We start from the raw sequence: 17334 nt of genomic DNA, 5'->3' as shown, positions 1-17334 counted from the left end.
CAGACTAATCACTTGTTACCTGTTGCGAAATACGTTAAACCGGAAGTCCTTGATAAACTCTAGTAGTCCTGCTGTCAAACAAGTTCGCCACAAAGACGAAATATTTGTGGGACTGGATTTCGAAAGTCCATTATAGTTGATCCATTGGTGACAATGCCTTCAAGTGATGTCGGGAAAATGGTACTACGGAGCAACTCTTATTGCTATGTTTGCTCAAATAGTATTTTATTTATACTATGTTTAATCCTCATCTGGAGTTTCTATAGTAGAGAGTATGGGATTTGTGTTCCGTAGGGTTATTTTTTGTAAAACATGTATTTTAATTAATTCAATGCAAACTACGTGATTGTGATTCTCACCCAGGTACACTAAATCTATCATTAATTGGTGGAGATTTTTCACTAAATCATAAATTATGTCTTCATAATAGTCAATCAGTGGATCAATCAGTCTCTTAATTTGTCCCTTAAAGGACAATTGGTTATGCAGCAGTGAACAAAAGACAAGACAAAATCACAAAGCACATTAGTAATTATATAAAATGTCAATATATTGAGATTGTGGGTCCTGAACTGTTATTATGCTCATGTCTCCTGAAATAAAATGTACTAAAATGAAGTATACTATAATAGTAGTGAAAAAAGTAGTTGTTTATTTTTAAATCATTAATCATTTAACGTTATTAGGGTTATTTTTGTTATAGTTTTTAATAATTGTCTTGTAAGTCATAGACCAGCCTACGATAAAATGACAGTTGCAATATCTATTTGTTGTTTAGTGTTGTAAAGAAAAGAAAATAGAAAATTTCCGAGTAGCTCTTGAAGGCAGCACGTGACTGCCACAGCCCGCACCGAAGTTCACGGTTTCGCTCCCGCTCTCTGTCCACCAGGGGGAGCAACCCGGGGGAGGCTCAATCCAACCCAACCACTGCGCTTCTCCTCGTACCATGAGCTGAATTTGTCCGGGACAGAGCAGGGAAGATGGCGGCCACTGACCATTCCCGGTCCGAAGCTGCCAAACAGCGACGGCAGGATCAGCTGCAGCGATGGCTGGGCTCGGAGACGGATCGGACTGGGTCGGAGGCCCGGGAAACCCTGAGCGGTTCCGTGACGCGGCGGGCGAAAGTCCGATTCGCCCAAGGAGCCGTGTTTATGGCCGCCTGCTCCGCCGGAGACCGGGAAGAGGTGGCAGCTCTGCTCCGGCAGGGAGCCGACATCAACCACGCCAACATAGACGGATTGACAGCGCTTCACCAGGTAGGAAGATTAACTTCTGCTCTCTGGCTGTAAACAAATTTACGAGTTAACCGTCAACAGTTTCTCAGTTAATGATCCTCACTGCGAGGACGTTGATTTATCTTACCGCGGAGTTAGAGGGAAAAAGTTAATCTAAACATTGCCGCAGCTAACGTTACAGAAGCTTCAACTTAACCCATCACTTTATCTAAAACTAGATTTGTTTTCTAAAGTCCCAGCAGCAGCACTTCTGGTCCGTGCAGACAGGCACAGATATGTTGTTAGTCGGTAGGCTGGGCCATCTGCACTGATGTATTTAGTAAGTTTTGGGTTTTTTTTCTAGCAAACAGTAGGGATAGCAGTGAGCAGCAGTAAAAGAAAATCGGTAACCGCAGAGCCTGTGGGATCATATTTATAGACACTAATGGGCACTGACTGGCACACAGTCCTGGTGGAGTCTCAGTAAAATAGTAGGTCATTTAATTCAGAGGGGGTTTTTATCATCCGATCAACAGGTCTTTAGTATTTGTTCTCAGGAAAGCAGAAGGGAAGCCCGTTGGTGAAAACTCAGACCATCACCAGGTTAATCTATGACAGAATCAAAGAGAGTGATTTCACCTTCATTTTTTTTTAAATTGCAGTTTGAGGATTATTACTTTTGCATGTCCCAAATTGGCTGCACTTCTTCTTCTGAGCATGTTCCAGTCTTAACGCAGCACTTGGCCTTTCAGGTCCCTCCCCTCCACTTCAGTCATAACACAGAGGAGCAGTCTGTACAACATCACTGTCACACAAGCCTTCAGTGATGCAGTATTTCCTCCTTGCTTTTATGATACAGCGTGTCATATAAACACATATCTGTCTCCTCGCAGTCCCGTGGATTTAACTTGGACATGTAGGCGGTGCTGGTCACATAAAAGATGCTTTTAAACTTTTAGTTCAGATGAGTAAAGTGAGCAGGTTCCTGCCTGGATTTTGGGGTGAACGTGATCACCTTTGGCTCGATCCACATGTGGGACCGTCACCCAGTGTGGTCCCTCTCCTGCCCTCCATCCCTTTCTCCCCTGTTGCTCATCAGTTGCCTGGCAGCCAGAATTAAATATAGGCCCACACTCCATACTTTCCATCATCTGCATCCAAAAGCCGTTCTGTCTTCTCCGCTATGCTTTCTCTCTCCTCTGCCCCCTCCTCCTCCTTCTCCTCCTACTCTTCTTCTCCTCTCTGTCTCTCCTTCTCCTTCCCTTTGCCAATTCCCCATGGTGGGGACTTTAGGGATTTCTGATGAAGAAATGGAAAACATTCCTCAAACAGCACAAGCTGCTGTTGTCAAAGGCGATTTCCACAATGAGTCACTTGATGACCCAGTGAAGGAGTCTGCTGGGAGGCTGTTTTTGTGTGTGTGTGTGTGTGTGTGTGTGTGTGTGTGTGTGTGTGTGTATGCGTGTGTGCACCCTCATAAGGCTCAGGGTGCAAGAAGTGCCCTCTGTTCATTCATTCAATTCGGAGCCCCCCCACTTATCCAGAGGGCTCCCCCTCTGCTGGGACTGAACACGCCTTCCACTTGCAAGGTTCTGCTTCTGTTTTGAGCCCGATCTCAGGTTCTTAAAGTGACCACGTTTTTCCCCCTGTTTTTTCCACTTCACTACCTGAATTATTATCTCAAACTATGAAGGAGGGCGGAGACTTGTAGCAGCTTTGTAATTAGTTGATTTAGCCCAAAAGCAAAGCCTCTTACAGTGGGTGGCTTAAGACTGGCCTACAGACTACAGACACTTGCTGCTGTGACTTCCTGCAGAGTAACTGCGATTACAGTGAGTGGCTGGAAACGCTGCCACATTAGGGAGTGCAGGCTTGTCCTGAGCAGAAGTTATCTCATCAGCTGCTAGTGATGAAATCTGACATAGAAGCACGTTTCCGTGTTTGGGTAGTATCACCTGTGTGAGACAACACATGAAACAAAGTGGGAAAATAAGAATACATAAAGGTTGACTTGATTTTCTAAGGGCCCTTTCCTTACTCCAGTACAGATGAATCTTGCTCTGTATATCAGTAAAAAATCATTCATATTTATGTTACTAACGCGCAATTCAGGCTGGTTTCTATCTGTTTTAAAGCTACCTGCTGGTGTGCTAAATCTTGGCTAAAAATACTTTTCATATTAGCTCTAGGATGGCTCTAGGAATTCAGATATTTTAATAGTTCAAACAGACTAATGTTTCAACACTTGTCAATAATTAAAGCATAAAACCTATATTTTATTTTATTTTAAATAAAAAACTGCCACTGTTAGAAGGATATTACAATCTCTTTCTAGTATAAATCAACTTACTAGTGAAGACATCTGCCTCATTCGGTTTTGTTTCAGCACTAACACTTATTTCTAGAAAATAATTTAAATATGTGTGATGAAATAATCCTACACCACTGTCAGTTTTTTTGAGTAGTTCTAAGAATTCATTTAATGACTCAATAACCCGCAGCTGGGGTATACACAGATCCTACCCTCTGAGGTTTTCACTCATAAAAATGAGCTGAAATTAAAGCAACATATCATAACACAATCCCACGAGGCCCTCATGGGATTCATCTTGGGCCTCGTGTTGGATCACATTGGGATTTTAGCTGGATCTCGCCTTGGGAAAAAGCGACTAAATGGCTTCGCTATTACACTCATGCCACAAAATGACTGTTTTGGAAAGTACTCGAGGGCTTTTAGCAGCCCACTTAACAGAAAGTCATTACAACAAGTAGACACAGTAGTCATTGTTTTAGCCCCAGTGCTTTAGTTGGAGTTAATAGATTTTGGAAATGTCTGCAGTTTTGACTTTCACAACAAACCCAAACGAAGTGGGACCAAAGACCTTCCCTACTGTACTGAAGCTGGACTGATGTGTGCTGTCTGTCTGCTTTCTACGGTGTGCGTAGTGGGGACAAACAATAAACACTTGTATAGCAATTGATCATGTGGCAATGTGTCCTGTGGTAGGCCTGCATTGATGAAAATGCTGAGATGGTGCAGTTTCTGGTGGAGAGTGGGAGTGACGTCAACAGAGGGGACAACGAGGGCTGGACTCCTCTGCATGCTGCAGCCTCCTGCGGCTTCATCCAGATTGCTAAGTGAGTGTTGACCATCGCCACACTGTCACACCACTGCCATTATGATTTGAGTAGTCCTGAGTATTTACAAAGTACAGGCCTACATTGAATTTTGGTCAGTTTAGAGGTAGAAAATTCTAAAAGACAACAGAGATGTCAAGTAATACACATTTAACAAGAGTGTGTGTGTGTGTATGTATGTATGTTTGTATCTGTGTAAAATTGTATTCTATCACTTTATGTTGACTGTGTTTTTCTTTTCTAAGATACCTGCTAGAGCACGGCGCTCATGTCGGGGCGGTGAACAGTGAAGGAGAGCTTCCTCTGGACGTGGCCACAGAAGACGCCATGGAGAGACTTCTCAAAGCTGAAGTCAAAAAACAAGGTGAGGGCATTAACACACTCTACTTCAACTTAAAGTCCAATGTTGATGATGATCTTAATAATAAACTCAAGTACATGATAACTACAATATGTGGCATGTTATTGTTATCATGTTACCGTTACCGTGTTATGTTACCATTTGTTGACTGAAACAAGCAGTCATTGTCATTTTTCACTTTTTCAAGAAATAGAACATTGAAAAATTTTAATGATCGTTAGTCGCTATGAAAATACTAAAAAGCTGAATAATGCAGAGAGGAAATTAAAGTAAAAGTTCATATTGTTGTAGTTATATATTTCCTTTTACTCTGAATTTTAATTATTTGGCTGATTTAATTATTCTTTGAAGCATTCAGTTCACCTGTCGCTGGCTTTTGTCAGTTTTGGAGCTCCATGAATAGTTATTTATAGAACAGAGTTACTTTACTAAAATCTGGCATTTCCAACTTACAACATGCCATTCTAGCTGACATAATATGTTGTAATGTTGCCAGTATGCCAGTACTTTAAGCCTTTTCATTGTGGAACCACACCTTCAGTTTTTTAAGTAATTGTGCCAAGTAAACGTGCTGTCTGTCCTAAGTATCCGCTCTAAGGAGGCTGCAGATGTTATGTTACTGTATAATCCATTTAGGTTGAATGAGTGGTTTTCAAATGCTTTACCATTAGTGAATTTTTCTACAAATGGAATCAATTGGAAATCATACAGCGCTTAGGCTACTTGGAGCAAAAATAACAATAATAATAAAATAATAATAATTCTCATAAAAGCATAATCCCCTAAACTTGCTTTGCATTTTTGTCCTTTTTGTGCAAGTGGTCACATTATAGTGCACGTCTCGCTCACTAAAATAGGCAAAGAAATGAGGACAGAGTCATCGTGTACCAAATATTCTGTGACCTTCATAGTACTGAAGTGTGCCCAGGCTCCAGGCTCATATCTGTATCACTGTCAAAAGACGCACATTGTTGGGATCCATCATGCAACTGAAATCACAGTTGACAAATATGATAAATGAATATGAAGTTTAATCTTTTGTCTTTTGTCTGCAGTTAACAGTATGTGCTATAGCAAATTTGCGTTCGTGTGTCTTTGTTTTCACTTCACAACTGTTTGTTCACGTGCACATCGCAGGAATAGACGTGGACCAGGCTAGAAAGGAGGAGGAGAGGATCATGCTCCAGGACGCCATGGCGGTGCTAGCAGGAGGTGGCACTCTCACACCTCACCCAAACACCAAGGCGACCGCTCTGCACGTCGCCGCTGCCAAAGGCTACATCGAAGTCCTGAAGTGAGCATCAGCTCGCACACGAGAGCAATGACAGCTTGTTAGCTTTTGTCTTATTTGGTATTGCACCAAGTCAAACAGACTTTACTCATAGCCTTGTCCTCTCCTCCTGACTCTTCCTTATCTTCTCCTACTCTTTTTTTGTTTCCCTCCCCTCTCCCTTGCTCTGTTAAGGGTGCTGTTACAGTGTGGGGTTGATGTGGACAGCGTGGACGTCGACGGGTGGACGCCCCTGCATGCAGCAGCTCACTGGGGGCAGGAGGAGGTGTGCACCCTGCTTGCTGAGAACATGTGTGATATGGGTGCCGTCAACAATGTGGTGAGTGTTAGGCAAACAGCCTCTCCTTGGCATAAACTCTGGTGATTGAAGCCCCTATTTGTGCCAAGACTGATGATGCACTGTGAATGTCCTTGTAGGGCCAAACACCTCTAGATGTTGCAGATGAGAGCCTCGCGGACACTCTTGAGCAGCTACAGAAGAAACAGAATGCTGTGAGTCTGCCTTCACACAAGCTCCACGACTATCACACTCAGTTAGATAAACCTGATATGATTGATAGTGTTACAGCGGTGAATGTTCTCTGTGTTTATGTGTGTTTATATTCCTCTTCAGTTGCGCAGCTTGAAAAAGAAACAGACTCCTGTTATTGAGATGAGTCCGCAAATCTCCATGGTACCAGCTCGCACACGCAGGTCAGTGCCAGTGTGTTGCTGTGCGGGCGTGTGTGTGTGTGTGTACTGTGTGTGTGTGTTTGTGGGCGCATGCTACGCTGTTCCTCAGCTGGATCCCGGTAATCCCAGTACCAGTAGTTTGCATGCAGGTATGATGTTAACAGTCCCAGCATTCCTTTGAACCGCGTTACTTCTATCCACTGACATAACACTGGATAGACGTAGCAGTCAGTCGACATCCTGTGTCCCAGGTTCATACTGAGTACTCACTGTAACAGTTTTGTCAGTCTGTAGTGTGTGTACATGTTGGACAAATAAAAAATATATGGTATACTTAAAAAAAACAACATGCATACTAAAGTTCAGTGTGGTTTTAGTGGATACAGTCCGGCACTACAGCAGAGAGGGAGAGAAAAAAAACAACTCTGGCTTACTACTATCACAAAGGAGAATGATAAAAGAAAACGTACAAATAAAGTAAGAACATTTTAAATAATATAAAACAATAGCTCGCTCTTTGCAATATGGATGAAATCCTCCATCACAATATATTTAATTTTATATCACTATATCAATATCTATGCAGTGAATTATCTGAAAAATGAAAATAAAAAGACTAATAAGTAATATCAGTTTTGTATGGAAGCGGCCATCCATTCAAACACTTTTCACTCTGTTTTCCCATGATAACAGAATAATTATCACGACATCACGAGATAACGAATGCTATTTTCCCATGATAATGGGCTGATTTTCTCGTGATATCGAGATAACAAAACAATTGTTCATTACAGGAGTTGGCAAGTAAGTTTTTTGAGGATAATTTAAGACTGGTTTTCACTGTCCCAGTTAGCTCAGTTGGTAGAGTGCATGAATTGCAATCTTAAGGGTTGTGTGTGTGGGTTTTTAATTTTTTTATCCTCTTCAGCAAATGACTTATGAAACTGTCCATCAATCTATGGACCCTTATTTTCATTTACCCAGCATCCCCAGGCAGAGGATATTCCTGCATTTTCCATTCAGGGGAATCCAATCACACATTTCCCAAAATGTGAGAGGTTGATGGATGTGGACCAATTGCTGGGAATCGCACACTCCAGTACATGCTTTATTGCGAGCATGTGAAATGATCACTTCATAACAACTTAGTTGAAGAGGATAATAAAAAAGAAAATTCAGCCGAAGTACCTGCTGACCCCTGTATTAAACTATTGTTTTGTTCTCTTGAGATCATGAAAATGATCCCGTTACCATGGGAAAACAACGTTCATGATCTTGAGATAATTATCCTTTTATCACAGGAAAACAGAGGTAAAAATTTATTTGAATGGCCGCTTAGGCCTTCCGTAGAATTGGGCTAATCTATAAAATGAAGTAAACATACTTTGCTCTCTAGTTAACGTTGTCCACCACAGTTTAATACAAGCAGAGATGATAGTGAAAGTTACCTTTGTGTTAACAAAATGCATAATTCTTTGATGGGCTATTGCCCAACCCTTGTTCAGAACTTTAAGCACAATCTAAGTATAGTTTTTTCATACTAAAAGCAAAAATGGTACACTGTCACTGTGAAATTAGTACAAAACATATACTTTGTAGTATCCAGTATGTGGTTGGGACTCACATTGTTTTGTCATTCATGTGGATGCTCTGTTGCTATTTTATCCCTGTGGGTTTGTGAAAAGGTTGAATTACATATTGAGGAACGATCATGAAAAATGTCAAATAAGTGATTAAGTGAAAAGCTGTACAGTAGGCTGAAGTTACAGACAGCTTAATCTAGTGATAAGACAGCAATGCTACACATGACATCACAGAAAGTGAACCACTGTTCCACCCACTGACGTGTTGATTTGCGCATGCTCGCTCTAATTGGCTGCACGTGGAATGATTTCCCTCACTGATCGGCTCCCTGCATGCCACCTGTTGTTCCACCCCACCTTGGCCCCGTACCCTGCAGGACTTCTATCTCTCGTATGAGCAGTAAGGAGAAGATCTGCCTCCATGAGCGCGAGAAGCACACGTCTCCTGCCCTGCAGAGCAGCCCGGCTGAGGAGGAGGAGGAGGAAGGCCAGACGGGACAGGGTCAGTCTCAGAGCCAGGGGAAGGCCTCCAGTAGCTCCAGTTCGGAGGAGGAGAGCGAATCTGAGAGCGATGCAGAGTCTGGTAAGAGAAGCAGCTGCTTAGGGAGAAGTTGTCTTTAAAAAATTAACGTGTTTCATCAAATGAGTCTTGTGACTTTTAAAAATTATTTTACTAGTGATTTATTAATTGCTGGCCTTTTGCACGGTTGCAGAGAAAGTGAAAAGCCGAGAAATCATAAACAACTTGAACAACAAACGCAACACCACCAGCCTGCTTCCTACCTCCATGTCAACGAGTACTGCTGCAAGCCATTTGAAAAAGGTAAAATATAGAGATATTATATTGAGATGTCTGTTCTAGCTGTATGACAACAATACTGAACTATACAGATAATTGACTTTCACTGGCTCTGGAGCAGGACCCAAGCAAGCCCCCAGCCACTGAGGCCCCTGGCTCCTGGAGAACGTCTCTGAGGAAGGCAGGCAGCTCGGTGACTCTGGGCTCAGCTGGACTAGCCGACTCCAGCCAGGACGCCAGCAGACCTCTAGACACTGGCCTGGGAATGACTCGCTCTGCCTCCAGCCCCCGCCTCAGCTCTGAGGCTGACACCAAGGTACGCACCACAGGCACTCACATGATTCAAGGATTTATACACCCATGTAGAGAAACCAGTTATGATTATATAAATCTAACGTCCAAATAAAAAATTCTTTCACAGCTTCCACTTGCTGAGTCACATAAAACTAATGATCCGATCTCACGCCTTGTTCTCAGGAGCCGAGGCTTGCTCGGGTACCGCCCATTCCAACACGGAGACTATTCAGTATTCCAGACAGCAGCCCTGACAACTCCAACAGGTGGGCCTGTGCTCTCACGTGCTTCTGTGCGTATGAAACCAGAATTTGTTTTTCTGAGTCACTGCATATGTCCCCTTGTCACCCTGTGTCTCTCTCAGTTGGCTAAGCCGTAGCTCCTCTTACACCCGGCGCCTTCATAGTCATTCAGGGAATGATCTCACTAGTTCCACCCCCTCTTTGCTTCACAGGTCAGTCATGCTGCTCACCGCCTGTCTTGTATTTGTTTGCTCTCCTGTTTGTGTGTGATTTGTTTTTGCTTTGTCACAGCTTATTACATTCCCCTAGCAGTGAATACTAATGTGGACGTGTGTGTGTGCGCGTGTGGCTGTGAAAGAAGCCTTTGTGTTTCCAATGGGCTTTGTCTTTTTAGCTCATCTTATGGAAAGAGACTGGATGACCCCACTGTGACCTCAGCTAGTACAGGAACAAGCTATGCAGGACTCAGCCGCCTTAATAGTGTCTTGGCCCAGAGGTATTTCAGTTTTAGACTCATTTTCCAATTGATTATCCCCACATATCTGAAGGATCTGATAGCCACCTCTTATCTGTCTCCCTAAGACTTCCTCAGGAACAGACAGAAAAGAAGGATCTTTCAGCTGTCTCCAACTCTCAGAGCACAACTACAGGCGAGCAGGAGACCAAGCAGAGACGCAAGTGAGTACAGACTTTTGTGTGTGTGTGTGTGTGTGTGTGTGTGTGTGTGTGTGTGTGTGTGCACGGATGGCAAAGAGCTGAAATTGTGGGCCTGATGGCGTGGCACTGAATCTAAAAGTGTGTCACTTGAGGAACATGTGGGGTCCCTCAAGGCTCCATTCTGGGACCTATGTGATTCAGCCTCAATATGCTGCCACTGGGAAATATCAACACAGGATATATTTTCATAGCGATGACACACAACTGTACGTCTCTTTACCCAATGACATCAGCTGTATTGATAAGCTGGTTCAATGCATTGATCATATCAACCTGTGGATATTACATAATTTCTTGCAACTGAACAAAGATAAGACGAGGTCTTAATTATCAGAGCAAAGGTCCAAAGAGGGATACTGCACACTAATGTAAAATCCCTAGCACAAAAGTCCCTGGTGTCCTTCTAAACCCATATTTGACTTTTGAATCTCACACGAGCAATCTTACTAAAACTGCTTTTTATCACCCCAGAAATATTGTAATTCTTTCTCTCCGAGGCATATACTGAGGGACTTATTCGTGCTTTTATCTCTAACAGGCTTTATTACGGCAGTGCTCTCTTTTCTGGTCTACTTACGAAAGCTATAAATAAGCTACAGTACAGATCTTTCAGAATGCAAGCGCCCGTGTACTGACCAAGACCAGAAGGAGATCATACATCTCACCTGTCCTAAAGTCCCTTCATTGGTCAGTTTTAGAATAGATTTTAAGATCTTGTTATTGGTGTACAGTTCACTCCATGGACCAGCACCTGAATACTTGTCAGACATGCTTTTGATGTATGCTCCCTCTAGATCACTCAGGTCCTCTGGCGCTGGCTTTTTAGTTGTTTCCTTGGTGAAGACAAAGAGCTGTGGGGGGTGGTATTTAGTGTCTATGATCCTCGCCACCTTTAAAAAAATAAAATAAAATTTTTTAGCTTGCCATTCCTTAAGCTATCTTATTTTAAGTTTACACTGTATTATTGTATTTTTATTGTATTGTTGTATTTCATTGTAGTGCAGTTTTGCATGAAAGGCGCTATATAAGCAAAGTCTGATATGATGACTTGTGTAGATCATATCTGACACCAGTGCGGGATGAGGAGGCAGAGGCACAGAGGAAGGCTCGCTCCCGACACGCACGGCAGTCCCGCCGCTCCACTCAGGTACAAATGTCACCTGCTCAGATGTTCACCAGTTTCTGGTTTATAAACTGAAGTATTGTGTGTCAGTTGGGTACATAACCGGTTCCTCTGTTCATACCAAGGGGGTGACACTAACAGATCTGCAGGAGGCAGAGAAGACAATGAAGACGGACAACAAAGGGAACGAAAAGAAGGAGGAGGAAGAGAAGGAGAAAGAAGCAAAGGCGAAGAAAGTAGAGGAGGGGGTGAGAGCCATATATCAGAGTTATAGGCCTGTGTCGGCTGCTCTTATATAATGTAATGTGACATCAAATGGCGGGGTATACTGTGTTTCCAGGAAGTGAGCTGGAGGTCTCGTATTGCCAGTCTGCAGAAGTCTGACCTGCTGGGCCTCACACAGCCCACTGGCACCGCACGACCTCAGACATCTGACAGTAGAGGTACACATCGCCACTTCCCTGTTTCTAACAAAACGTAGAGCTTGACAGTGCGGCGTTTGTTGAAATGTTTGATTTGCTCTTATACGACTGCTTGCTGTCTGGCTTTGTTCCAGATGTTGAGGCCAGCACAGGGGAGAGTGAGACAGAGCGATGGGCCAGGGAGCGCAGGGAGAGGAGACAAGCTCGGGCCAGGAGGAAGGCACAGAGGACCGGGGAGGTAAACACTGCAGATATCGTTTTATCTGGGAAATAGATACCAAAACATGCTAACAAGAAGACAAGACAAACTCGGCAGTAGTTAAATGTAAAGGGAAGCTGGATAAAAATCAGTAACAAAGAAAAAACTTCAATGTTTTATAAGAACATGTTGTGCTGTCTGTGTCATCGGCAGAGTGATGATAATGATCCCAGTGGAGAGGAAGAGTTCTCAGGCAGTGGGCTGGATCCACAGGTATGTGTGTGTGTATTTGTGGTCTTAGTGGACTTCAACCTAAGACACTGGCCATAACTTGTTTGCTTGTTTTCTCTGTTTACAGACAGACCAACGCTTGAGTTCCAGGTATGAATTCAGCCTTTGACCTGTTTGATTTTCCCTCTTTCTTCATCCTGTCAGCGCAGTCTAGATAGCTGTATCTCTGACCTCTGCACTGCTCGTCTTCTTAGGTCGGATACATCCTATAATGACTGTACCCAGGGAGGAAGCTCAGAGACCAAGGATTTTAAAAAGGTCAGCAGCGGCCAGAACTGATATTGAGGTCATAAAATTAGTTTTTCTAGCTCGTCCCAGGTATTTACGTGTGTGTGTGTGTGTGTCTGTCTGTGTGTCTATCAGTTATTCGAGGAGGTCTCCAGAGAAAACAGTCAGCTCCAGTCTCAGCTGCAGGACACCCAGAGGATTGTCAGTCAGACCAGGTTGGACCTGGAAAAGGCCACACAGGTGATTACTAAGACAAACTTTCTTGCGTTCTCTGCAAAGGCAAAAGAAAGCATCTTAAAGTGGTTTGACCGGTAATCGACAGGTTCTGTAACTGTATTTGCTATTGTATCCTGTTCCTGTGTTCAGTTCAGGTGGCAACCACCTGTCATGCTGTTAACCCACACATTATTCTATTTATTCCAAATACTATTTTTTGAAGATGGAAACATGAACAATGACAAAATCTCTTTGGACAAGATTTGGATATCGGTTTAATCAATATTGTGTGACATCAAAGCGATAATGTGGAACTTGCAACTGGTGGCTAGTGTTAATGAGATATTGCTGTGTAAGTGACATGACTGAGTCAATTCACTGACTTAATGACTCATCTCTACTGGTGCTTCTGTTACACCACATTACAGACGTCACATTTCAGGGGTTTTATCACATAAGTGAAACAAGAAATAAACATGTTGCACCATGTGCTGTATCACTATTTAATGTCCAGCGTGTTTGTGTTGTCTAGTGAGAATTATTATTCCTTATTTATACGCTAAATTACCCCACAATATATTTACATACGTCAGAAAAAATGGTTTACAATCAATGGTCCTTAACAAAGATTTAGATTTAGACAGCTGGCAGAGGACAGAATGACTTATATACTTATATAATGTGTAGTGAACAGTGACTGGTTTCCAACACAGCCACTGTTTGTTTTTTTGCTGCTTGTCCTTTAATTCCACTCACTCTCAGTCAGATCGTCCAAATATGATAATGTCTTCAAAGCAGCTGACTTGAGCGAGATTAAAGGGAGACTACCTTGTGCAAGAAGAAATAACTTTTTTCTTCTTCCAAATGAAAAGCTATATTAATTAGCAATGAACACAACAGGCTCAATACAGTCAGAGGTTTTGCCTTTACTGCCTTACTTGGTCTGGTATGACGAATAGCTAATGTTAACTAATGTCAGAACACACAGATAATGCTTTGATAACTTGCTACTGCTACACTACGGTGTACTCTTTACCACCATCTTGGACTTGTCACTTGTGGACACAGTGGTTGTTGTTCAGCAAAAGTTGCAGCCTTGCTTTAAATGGCAAATGTAGGATAAGAGGACATCCATATCAAGATGTTGCAACTTTGACATTCATGATGTTGTTTTGCACACAGGCCTTCTAGTGAACATGAAAACCTACTGTTGTGGTGATGATGTTAATGTTGTTGATTTGTTGTGTCCAACAGAGACAGGAGCGCTTCACTGACTGTTCAGCCTTGCTGGACCTGGAGAGAAAGGTAATGCAGCCCCGCTGATGATGTTACCCGTTGTTGTTGTAGCTTCAATTGCCTCACTACTGCCACCCCTGCTGTCTGTTGACGCTCCTTCCTCTCTTCCCCCCACTTGAACCACTTTCTCACCTGTTTTCACTCACCTTCTGTGGTCCTTCTTCTTCTTCTCTACATCACCACCTCTCTGCTCCCCACTCTCCCTCACATTTCCCTGGCATCAGGACCGGAGAATGTTGGAGCGGCGAATGGCAGAGCTGGAGGAGGAGCTGAAGGTGAGGAGACATTGAGAACGAATCTTATCATGGCCACAGATAACTTTGCATGCTTCTGCTTGATTAGCTTGGCTGTAGCTTGTGCAGGCCAGCAGTGTTGTCGAGGTACACACCCTCTCTTTTCAGAAGGTGTGATCATTTTTTCCCTGTTATGTGATGGATTCATTTGGTTGTTTTTCATTTTACATTTTACAACCTAACAGTTAGATCTACCCTGTAGCCGGTTAACTTAGCTTAGCACAAAGACTGGAAACAGAGAAAAAGCAAGCCTGGCTCTGTCTAAAGGTAACTTCAGTCTCTAACAGGCTGCTGGCTGTAGCTTCATATTTAGTAGACAGAAGTGAGTGGTGTTGATCTTCTCATCTAACTCTCAGCAACAACGCAAACAATGGTGGGGGAAAGTATTTGGATCTTTTACTTAAGCAAAAAGATCAATACAGCAATGTATACTCCTTTATAACTAAACATATTGTATTCAAACGCAAAAAGAAACAACCACACTTGTCATAAACCAAAAAGGAGAACACTGTTTTAATCTTTAACAGTGTGTTTAATTTTATAAGCTCATGAAATGTTTTTAATGTAAAGTCTTCAACTGAAAAGTAACTAATAACTAATGTCAAATAAATGTAGTGGAGTCCAAGTACCTCAAAAATATACTTAAGTAAACTAAATTCAATTATTCAGATGAAAAGAAACTGAACAGAAGTGAAATCACTTCCACTGAAAGCAAATAAGCATATATACCTGAATGCCAAAATATTTCTTGTTGCATGTTTTTTTAACATGCTCTGATTCTAGGATGCAAAAAAATGATTTGGATTTATAGAGATTTATTTTTAATAAAATAACCTCTTTGAAATGTGATTGAAAACCACTTTTTAGTTCTCTGCCACCAGACTTATCTTAGCATTTCTCATGTTAGGCTTTTGACATGTTCGTGTATGCCACAGAAGGTTTTATACATGACTTGTTTGCATCATACTAGTCCTAGGTAATATGCAGATCAGTTCAGCTCCCCGTTCCTGAGGCTCTGCAGCAGGATGGATAGCAACAGAAATTATGAGTGTGTGCCAGAATAAACGTTCTTGCATCATTTTGTGACGAGTATGGCAGCAAAAGATCAGCGTCCTCGTGGTTTACAAAAAAACGCAACCTCTTAAAATGACCCCGCTGTCTTCCACTGAAATGTATTTTATACAAAGTCCTGTTTCCTTTTGTGGTAACAGCTTTGTTAGACACATTTATGCATTGATATGAATAAATCAGCCCCCCTCCCTCCCCCCCAAAAAAGACAGCATTTTGACATGTCACAGTGGACAAAAAGAATAGATGTAGTTAATAGCATTAAGTTGCAGGTTCCTGGCATTGTGCGTGCTGGCTAACAGTCACACTGTCGTGACTGCCAGCAACATTTAACACCTGTGCTCTTCCTGCTGTAAAAACTTCCCATAATATATAATCTTAACATCCAGTATCTAATAATCCACTAATAAGAAAACAAGCAATAAAATGAAATAATTCAAACTCATTTTATATTTTAATTTGTTTTTAATGTGAGCTCCATTTTTACCACCAGGTTCTGGTTGACCTGAGAGCAGACAACCAGCGTCTTAAAGATGAAAATGGAGCACTGATCCGTGTCATCAGCAAACTTTCCAAATAGATGGAGAAAGACACGAAGAGCAGGGAACCCCCCACACACACACACACACCTCCCTCCCTCCCACCATCCATCCCTCCCTCCTTCCACACATTCCTCCCAGTGCCAAAGAGAGAGAGAGAGAGAGAGAGAGGGGGAGAGAAGCAGCAGAATGTCCTACGTTCGTGAACACCACAGCTTGACTTGGATTGTGATGCCTCTCTGTGAACAGCTGGAGTGGCTTTAGTGTGCCTTTAATGCCCGTTTGTCACAGGAAGACCTATGGCAAGAAGGCCTGTGGCTACGGTCAGAGGCTCTCACAGTAACAACAGGATACTTGACAACAGCCAGAATGCCCCACGGCTGGTGCAACACACAAAACACATCTGCTACGACTGCATCAGGGGAACACGAACATGCACACACATTCCTATGCGTGCATCACACACTTCCTCGATGCAGATTCCACGAGCGCACGGAGCAGCTTTGGCCCTTAAAGCTCCCACTTTGTATTTATTTATTTTTTTGTGAACACACTCACGTAACACATTCACAAATTTAAACCCCACTCACAGTTCAAATCTAATATTTGTCAAGCAGCAAAAGATTTTGGGTGTAGTCCTTTAAAAAAAAAACAGCTCTGAAATCCGGCTCAGGCTCAGTCTTTACATTCAACAACGTCCTGACGACGGGCAAATCCTTGAAGCTCTGTTGGGTTGTTTTGTTTTCACATGCAAGTCTTTGAACCCACCTACCTCTCCACCTATGCACTTCCCCACATACATTTTTATTTTTGTGACCACAGACACACTCCATGATCTTAAAAAAAAACAATGACCGCAGAACCAGGTCAGTCGATCACAGCACTTTACTCTCTGCAAAGCAATAAAAGATCTACGAGGCTTTGCCCATCCTCCAGACAGACAAAACTTCTTTCAGAGCAGCACCTTCTCGCTTAGCAAGTGGAGGGAGAAGTTACCCATAGCCGAAGGTCAAAGGTCATTGCACAATTATAGAAATTGCTGTTCTGTCAAAGCCTATTATGCTATGGATGGTTTTAATTATTACCATTGATAAAGATATTTTCATAGTTTTTCATTGTCAATTCCTCTCATGCAAGGGAGCATGGTTATGTATATTAAATGTGTATAAATATTAGTCTTGAATAATACCCCCTTTGAATTAAAATTCCATATAGCCTTTCTTCACATGTTGGTTTTCTAATATATTGAATGGATGTCTGCACCCTAATAAAAAAAGTGCGTTTGTAGCAACTGCCTGGTTATTATGTACACTGTTCCTCCATCACCACAATACTTGACCCATCCACA

General features: G+C 42.4%; 1 protein-coding gene across 4 annotated transcripts; it reads left to right on the top strand.

Moving 5' to 3' along the window:
* The first annotated feature begins 980 nt into the window (after positions 1-980).
* zmp:0000001167 (protein phosphatase 1 regulatory subunit 12A) lies at positions 981-17273 on the top strand. 4 transcript variants are annotated; one of them, XM_038705348.1, is made up of 25 exons: positions 981-1256; positions 4222-4352; positions 4598-4716; positions 5851-6007; positions 6179-6323; positions 6422-6496; positions 6618-6697; positions 8661-8842; positions 8973-9082; positions 9180-9374; positions 9536-9618; positions 9717-9806; positions 9989-10090; positions 10177-10272; positions 11368-11458; positions 11560-11682; positions 11775-11877; positions 11991-12094; positions 12269-12328; positions 12414-12436; positions 12541-12604; positions 12710-12814; positions 14045-14095; positions 14311-14361; positions 15941-17273. In XM_038705348.1, the coding sequence occupies exons 1-25, from the start codon at positions 981-983 to the stop codon at positions 16025-16027; spliced, it is 2703 nt and encodes a 900-aa protein (XP_038561276.1). In that variant the 3' UTR covers positions 16028-17273. The 4 variants fall into 4 exon arrangements, with proteins under 4 accessions (XP_038561276.1, XP_038561275.1, XP_038561278.1 ...); XM_038705347.1 differs by having other exon boundaries at positions 8637-8842; XM_038705350.1 differs by lacking the exon at positions 9717-9806 and having other exon boundaries at positions 8637-8842.
* The last annotated feature ends 61 nt before the right edge of the window (positions 17274-17334 follow it).

The sequence above is a fragment of the Micropterus salmoides genome, unplaced genomic scaffold (assembly GCF_014851395.1).
Source record: "Micropterus salmoides isolate LMB-PRFRI ecotype aquatic unplaced genomic scaffold, ASM1485139v1 Ms_hic_scaffold_8, whole genome shotgun sequence".
Classification (NCBI taxonomy): domain Eukaryota; kingdom Metazoa; phylum Chordata; class Actinopteri; order Centrarchiformes; family Centrarchidae; genus Micropterus; species Micropterus salmoides.
The sequence above is the reverse complement of the archived record's forward strand: the minus strand, read 5'-3'. Positions and strand labels throughout refer to the sequence as shown.